Raw genomic sequence first — 7,772 nt, 5'->3', positions numbered from 1 at the left:
GTTGGAATGTCAACCTATATTTTTGGTTCCTGCGTCACGAAATTTGTAAACGCTAGACACAACCATTCTTACAACTCCACACTGAAGAGACTTCAAGTGCTGCCATTGGTCAAGAATGATGTAGTCGGAATGGACGGTAGATGGCGCAGCATTGTAATCACAAATGTTGGCTTAATCTGCCAAGGGTGGAGAGAGGGACTAGGTCGTAACACTTGGCTAGCGAAGATTGAGTAGCAGCTCAAACCTCTTGAATATCGTATGGATTGAGAATTGTATACTCCATACTCCATATTAAATTAAAGTGTTATTCATCACCACACATTGCTTCAAAAAGACAATGTTGAAACAATGCATTAAAATTTAACATCGAATGGTACCTTTAACCAGAATATTTACATAGAAGTTTTATCATTTATCAGCAAAAAGTTCAGATTTTTGGCAATTAAACCAGAAAAGACAAGCTAGTACAGCGTTTCATATTGCCGTACAAAATCAGTGATAAGGTATCAATTTAAAGACAACAAAACAAAGACACAATTAAGGCTTTATTCCAAATCCATAACTACAAAACATCTTTTGAAAGGATTACTGCATTTAAAATATTTGAGATAATGACACTATTCCTGTTTTATCAAAACTAATTGTTCTTATTAGGACAAGAAAAAAGATAAAATAATTATTTATTACTTCTATGTAAATCAGATGTAGTTGTCTTATGTCAAGTTTGGAATTATTTTTGTTTTAGTTTTTTTTATATAACATGTCGATGAATATTCCATGTTAGTTTTATTGGTTGGTCACAAGAATAATTAAAAATATCTCTGATCTACCTACCAATGTGGGATGTGGGAAGGGAGAAGACATTTGATAATTTATGAGACGAAAACAACAGCAATGTATAAGTTGCGATAATATAAAAATTAAGAAGATTCGGTATGATTGCAAGTGAGACAAATGAGCTCCTTTTTAGACCCCTTGCATAAAGGAAAATGAAAAAAAAACTTGAATAATATAGAAAATGCCATTCTTCAGATGTTCAAACAACTATAGTCTGTCGGATACAAAGTAATAATATATTTGAAATTATTTTATAGTTAAAGTCCTTCTCATTAAAAAAAGAAAACGACAAGAAATGTCAACTTTGCATGGTTTTGCCATCTTCTAATTGATTCTATGTAATGACAACGCACCATTCTCAAGATTCTGCCTAAAAGATTTCTTTTAAGATTTGTTGTCGTGAGTTAAAAGTACTATTTTGTCATAACAGATTTTCCAGAAGTCATGTGATAAATTGCAATTTTGGTCAAATACGTCTACATGTTTGTGATGTCATTGTGAGTTAGAGTCAACAGTAATTTACTAGCGTCAAATCACATTAACCAATACAAAGCTGTTATAAAGGAAAATATATAAATCTAGGGAAACAACCTGTGTTGTATTTAGACCCCTCTAACAAGAAATTTGTTTTGCATGCACACGTATAAAAATTGCGATTTTTATCCATCGCAATCATAGGTTTGAACGTCGTTTTCAATTTAGACTTGTTTATGTTTTTTCGTTTGGGCTTGTATTATATTTGCCTTCGGGTTTATATGGTCCGTTCATCCTATTTTGACTCCTCAAAATTCAAGAGTCTATCCTAAATTGAGGTAAACTGTAAGGCTTTCCAAATACCGTTTCGATTCCTAACATCACCGAAGAGACATTAATCGAAATCCGGATATGGTGTAGAAAACCTTTGCACTTTTTGTTTGCGGTATACCATCTTTTCCGCAAGTTTATTGTTTTCTGTTTAGTATTAACTTTATATTTAAGATCCATTTATTACATCGGTGATTAGTTTATTTGGCAATCGCAGAATGGCAGTCAGTAGGGTTTAAGAACATTTGTTGTTCGACCTGTAAGTCAAATGCGTTTTGTTAAAATATACTTTTTCACTTTTTTGGTCTTTTGGAAAATGTTGCTTGTGCTGTCTTTAGACCCCTCTTACAAGAAATTTTTTTTGCATGGACACGTATAAACATTGCGGTTTTTATCCAACGCAATCATAGATTTGAACGTTGTTTTCAATTTAGACTTGTATATATATATATATATATATATATACAACGCAATCATAGGTTTGAACGTTGTTTTCAATTTAGACTTGTATATATATATATATGTTTTCAATTTAGACTTGTATATATATAATGTATGTATATTCAACTTGTCTTACAATTTGAAACGATAAATTAAACATGTGTCTTTGCATTGCGATTGTCTTCCTTCTATCAGAAAATTATACATATATTAAGTCATGTTTGTGTGGGCTTATGAAGAAACCTCAAACATGTACACACAACACTAAAAAAAAAATTTATACATGTGTAACTTGAATCATGTCATCGATAGTTTTTTTACCACATTCAATAGGGAATCACGATTTTGATGATCAATGTGGCATATTTTTAACACGAATAGGTTCCTTCTGTCATAATCGAAGTGCTGGTCCTCTTGTCCTTGTTTATGACTCAACATTAGACTTTCATTAGCAACATGACAGGCTTCATGTATTTGGCCGACACTCTTAATGTTTCTAGATATCAGGGTGTAGTCCACTTTAGAAATATTGCGTATTCGTATTGCTATTTATTTTGAGTTATCTTATATATGGAATTGATCCCTATGTCCCACTGCACTCCACTGAGAGCACATTTCTCCCTTAAAAATATGACTTAACGGTTGTAAATTCTCCATTAGACCACTGGTTGTTATGCTGTATTTTTTTTGGAATCTCATTGGTTATAAATTAATGGCAACAATAGTAAACTGTAGATCAAATCACCTAAATCCCTAAGGAAGATACAAATAAATGTAGACCACAAAATATCTGAGGGAGTCGCATGAACTCCAAAAATGAGCGAGACCTGATATGTCGACAGGGTAATCGACTACTACAACTGAACATATGGCGACAGCGTATATAATCGATTCCAAAAGTACATTCCGCCTTTTTCAAGTGGCAGGTTTAGCTAGCTATAAAACCAGGTTTAACCCTCCACTTTCTTAGGAAAATACCTGTACAAAGTCATGAAAAGTTGTTTTTCATTGGTTCCGTTTGTTTATATAGCCTAACGTTTGATTTTGTCAGTACTTATGGACTTTCTACTTTTGAATATACCTTGCAGCACGGTATTTTTCTTAATACTTTTTTACTAATACACGAATTTAAAAAAGCTAGAATGAAACTACGTATTTCGATATATGGATTAATTGATTGATTGCTGGTTGCTTAACGTCCAGTGGCCAATATTTCATGCATGTTCAGAAGGAGAACAAATTAACAATCAATACAATAAGTTGGTCCTGTAATCGAGTTCGTCCAGGATGATGGTAGGAGATATTTGGTGTGCCACTGAAAATGAGTGTATATTGGATAGGAAAAGGAATTTTTCCTTCCGACAGGCCACCTACGGACCCCTTTAGGAGTTGTTCCAAGGGTTCTTAACGTGTTATTTCTATCCCCCAGTTACCCTTCGAGCTCGATATATGGTAGACAAATCTATGTATCTTACCAAATATTGAGGAATCGCATTATCTCTAAAATGAGCGAGACCGGGTGCGTGAGCATGCAGGGTAAGCGTCTTCTGCTATGCATATTAAAAAATAGTTAGTATTACCTAAAATACGTGTTTCTTATCATAAGAAATTTGAGTAACATTATCATTGGACCATTATATTGTGTTTTATAGCTTCTGGGGCAACATATATCAGATGGGCGCGGAAACAATGTCCTGGTAATGATACGGAGCTTGTTTATTCAGGTATGCTTAATAACTATATTTTTAGGAAAATTTTTAAAAGTAGAATATACAAAATGACAAAATTAAAATTAGTGTTTTGGAACATTTTGCTTTTAAGGTAATCGTTAACAAATATATGTTTAACTAAAAGCAATACATTATGCACAAACAAAAGAAAGGTACCGTCGTGAAAACCATTAACTTAAAGTAAACACATGATGCTACGATACTGTAAAAAGTAAAAATAAAAAGAGTTTGGGAAAGAAATGGTTCTCATACTGATGTGATATAAATTCAGGGGATATTTGTTCTACAACTTTAAAGAAAAGATGTTCAAGAATCATCTGCAATACATATAAAATATGCAATAACGAAGCACTGGCTACCTGGCAGGGATTGAAGATTAAATAACCATTTTTAAATACAAACATTGCATACATTACTATATATACGTAAGTATTGAAAAACAGTAAAAAACAGTCGAACTCTCTGAAATTTTTTTTTTTAATTCTTGAAAATGATTTAAACAAGGTTCACATCGAGAAACTACATTTTCAAAGCAAATTTACAAAAGATCAAATTCCCAAAATCACTTTTAATTTACACTTAAACATAAATTGAAAAAAGTTTATTAGTTATCACACAATTGCTTCACATACACAATGTAATATTTGGGACTTAAATTGTCATATACGTAATATCAAAACCTCAAAATATACACGTAATTGGGGTTTCTTTACAGATAAGGTGTACCTTTTTAACTTATCATATAAAAGAATAAGTCAATTAAATGTGGCTTGTTGACGCTTGTCTTTTTTACATACATGTACACGGTTTAGGGTAAAAGAGTTTTGCGTTCTGCTTTCAACCAATTTGTATTAAATTCTAAGACTGGTATCCTTCAGCTTTTTGGGTCAGTTTGTATTTAATCACCCCCTTGGTATATGTATCTATTTCCTCTTATTCATATGAACTATACGTAGATTATTTTTTGCGTGTGATTTCTCACAAAAAAAATATGAATATTAAACTTTTCATTTAATCATTGGATGAACACATTGTACTCTCCATATTTACATCTAAGTATCAAATTTAAAATATTGGTTTTTTTTTGTATCTCAGGTGGATGAATATTCTAGTAAAAAAAGGCTATTGAAATAAAATTAATATTTTCATTTGTTGACTAGTATCCATATAAATACACTAATTTTTCAAAATCAAATGGAGATGATGGAATGCTTGCTAATAAGAAAACTATCCACCAGAGTTCAAATGAAGTGGATATAAGCAATTATAGGAAACCGTACAGCCTTTAGCAATGACAAAAACTCTTTGTATGTTTAGGGACGAACCAATTGCATTCAACAAATTGTATGGCGTTTTCGTAATTTTAAGAGAACATCAAATACAAGTCTGCGTCTGCTTCAAACATCACATATTCTTCCATTTGAAGCGTATATATATCGGAGAAACTTTTTACTTATTTAGAAAGTTTTGAAGCCTACATTTTTGCATTGTACAGGTTGGGCAGGCGGTAGTTTTTATGATCAACCAGGTGCTGCAGCAGAATATATGTGCTTACCTCCAGACCCGGATTTTGTGAAAACATCTGGTGGTGATTTCGGTCGAATGTTTGGTGCAGAATTTGACTCAGATTTTTTGGCTAGTGGAGCTACAAGTGAAGATGTACCATGTGCCTTGTGTAGACCAAAACATTCGTCATCTGCCATCATGATTCCTGGAAAGAACACTTGCTACTCTGTGTGGAAAATGGAATACCATGGGTACCTTGCATCCGGTAATTATATACATACGGCAGCAAGCTCCTTTGTGTGTGTAGATATTCAGCCAGAATACATAATAGGCGGGTTAGACGGACATGACGGAAAATTGTTTTTAGAAGTTATTGCTAAATGTGGATCACTTAAATGCCCTCCATACAAGCCAAGTTATCCTCTCACCTGCGTTGTTTGTACAAAATAAAGACAAAAGTCTGCATCACTGATCTAACTGTTATGTTGTTATATCTCCATAGTATTAATGATAATGATTAACACAAAATCGTCTAATATAGTAGTAATAATTTAGCATTATTGTTATTATTATTATAGCCACCATTACATAGTCCATTTTTCTTCAAAATAACTAAAACATGTTTACTTGCTTTTCAACGACTTTTTTTTCACTTTCGCGATGATATTTGACGTCACTTTAGATGTAAAAACAAAAAGAAAACAGTCAGTAAAGGTTACAGCGAAAATTCAAACATTTATACCATCTCTGTCAGAAAAACAAAACAAAACATTGCCTTTAACACAAAATCAGAATATAAGACGGATAAGATGAACAATTATTGTATTAAAAGTAAAATTTGTCGACTGAACAAATGACATTCGTCAGTTTTTTTCTTGAAAATGAAATAAGAGAATGATAATAAATATTTTAACGTGATGTGGCTCATATCAACCTGAGTTGTTGCATCCGTTATGTCTTTAATCGTTCATGTTATTAGGTGTTCATTATGAGGTGTATTTTACATGGGGACTTATTAAGTACGACTAGTCATGTTTACTGTTTTGGGGTGTGATATATTTGAGGGGCGAGTTTCTTATGTGCCTGGTATGGACATATACACACACGTCCGTTTTGCTATACACATACTCACATGTGCGTTTGTTGTGCGCATACACTAACACACACATCTAAGGTCATTTACTCTATGTTATGTAATTTTAGTCGTAATGAATGTCGTGCAATTCGATTATTTAATTGGTTTATTTCGCCTTAAGTTTGTGATCTCTATTACTGATGAGGAAAATTGAGCCATATATTACTTTTATTGTAATTACTAATTAAGCTAACTCCGAAGATGTCTAACGGGTTTGGTCGCCAAATTTGTTCATTTTGCAAATTTATATTTTAGACTACTGCAATTTTAGAACAAATGCTTTTCGTTTTTGATCGATGAAATCGTGACAGCATCATTGCAAGAAATGACCCAATCCGGATTTTAGCATTAAAAAAATTGCTTACTTTATGATCTCGTGTAGAATAAAAACTATTAAAGCTATACAAATTCAAGGCAATCTGCAAGTTCCAAGGTTGTTCATAAGATAAGACATAAGCTTAAAGTTAAGCTATAATGTCCTCAAATCAAAGGAATATATAACAAAAGTAAACGTTTGAAATATTATTAGATCTCCCAATCTCTTCAGTATCACCGAAGAAACATTAACTGTCGAAATATGCAGCTGGTGAATAAGATAGGTACGATGAATTTTACATAAGTGTAAGTATCATTTCTATTTTGTGTATTTGCAGTAACAGAAAGGGAATGTTACTGGATACTGTTAATTCAGAAATTATTGTGTGCATTTATTATTGTGATTTTTGAAGATCGGATAATAAGGCGAGATTGATTATTGCGATTTCAGGAAAATATCAGAATGCAAGTTCTTATTTTGCGATAATCACCAAGTCGCATTATTCGCATTAATAAAAACCTCGCAATAATTTCTGAATTTACAATAATTCGGATGACCGGGGTCAAATATATCGTTTAAACGGCTAAATTCCGGTGCTGAATGCTTCATTACAACAGGTCACACTCAGAGATAGGCCTTAAAATAAGTTATAAAACACAACTAAACAGTGTTTGTTTTCGTTGCTGGGTCGATGTCTTCACATACTCAACATTTCGTTTTATTTATGTTTATGTCGGTATGATCCAGTTGTAACTAATAGAACATTACGTACAGTTAGACGGCGTGCACAAAGCTGAGTCCACAAACGTTTAAACGACGATATTTTCTTGTAATTAAAATTGACGTTCAGACGGTGTTTGTCTGCAAGCAAATTGTTTGTTTTTTTTTTTCTTTTTCACTACTTGAATTATTACATTTTGAGATTACGTGTATTTGTAATTGACGAGGCGGCTTATTGTTAATTGTCTTATTTTTTATATACCATAAGTTTCGTAATATGACC

General features: G+C 32.6%; 1 protein-coding gene across 1 annotated transcript; it reads left to right on the top strand.

Annotated features, from left to right (window-relative positions):
- Window positions 1-2,950: 2,950 nt before the first annotated feature.
- LOC127715882 (uncharacterized) lies at window positions 2,951-5,768 on the top strand. The gene is made up of 3 exons (XM_052222002.1): window positions 2,951-2,981; window positions 3,735-3,806; window positions 5,308-5,768. Exons 1-3 carry the CDS (start codon window positions 2,951-2,953, stop codon window positions 5,766-5,768), a joined length of 564 nt encoding a protein of 187 aa, XP_052077962.1.
- The last annotated feature ends 2,004 nt before the right edge of the window (window positions 5,769-7,772 follow it).

Source organism: Mytilus californianus, unplaced genomic scaffold, assembly GCF_021869535.1.
Source record: "Mytilus californianus isolate M0D057914Y unplaced genomic scaffold, xbMytCali1.0.p SCAF_9, whole genome shotgun sequence".
NCBI classification, from domain to species: domain Eukaryota; kingdom Metazoa; phylum Mollusca; class Bivalvia; order Mytilida; family Mytilidae; genus Mytilus; species Mytilus californianus.
The sequence above is the reverse complement of the archived record's forward strand: the minus strand, read 5'-3'. Positions and strand labels throughout refer to the sequence as shown.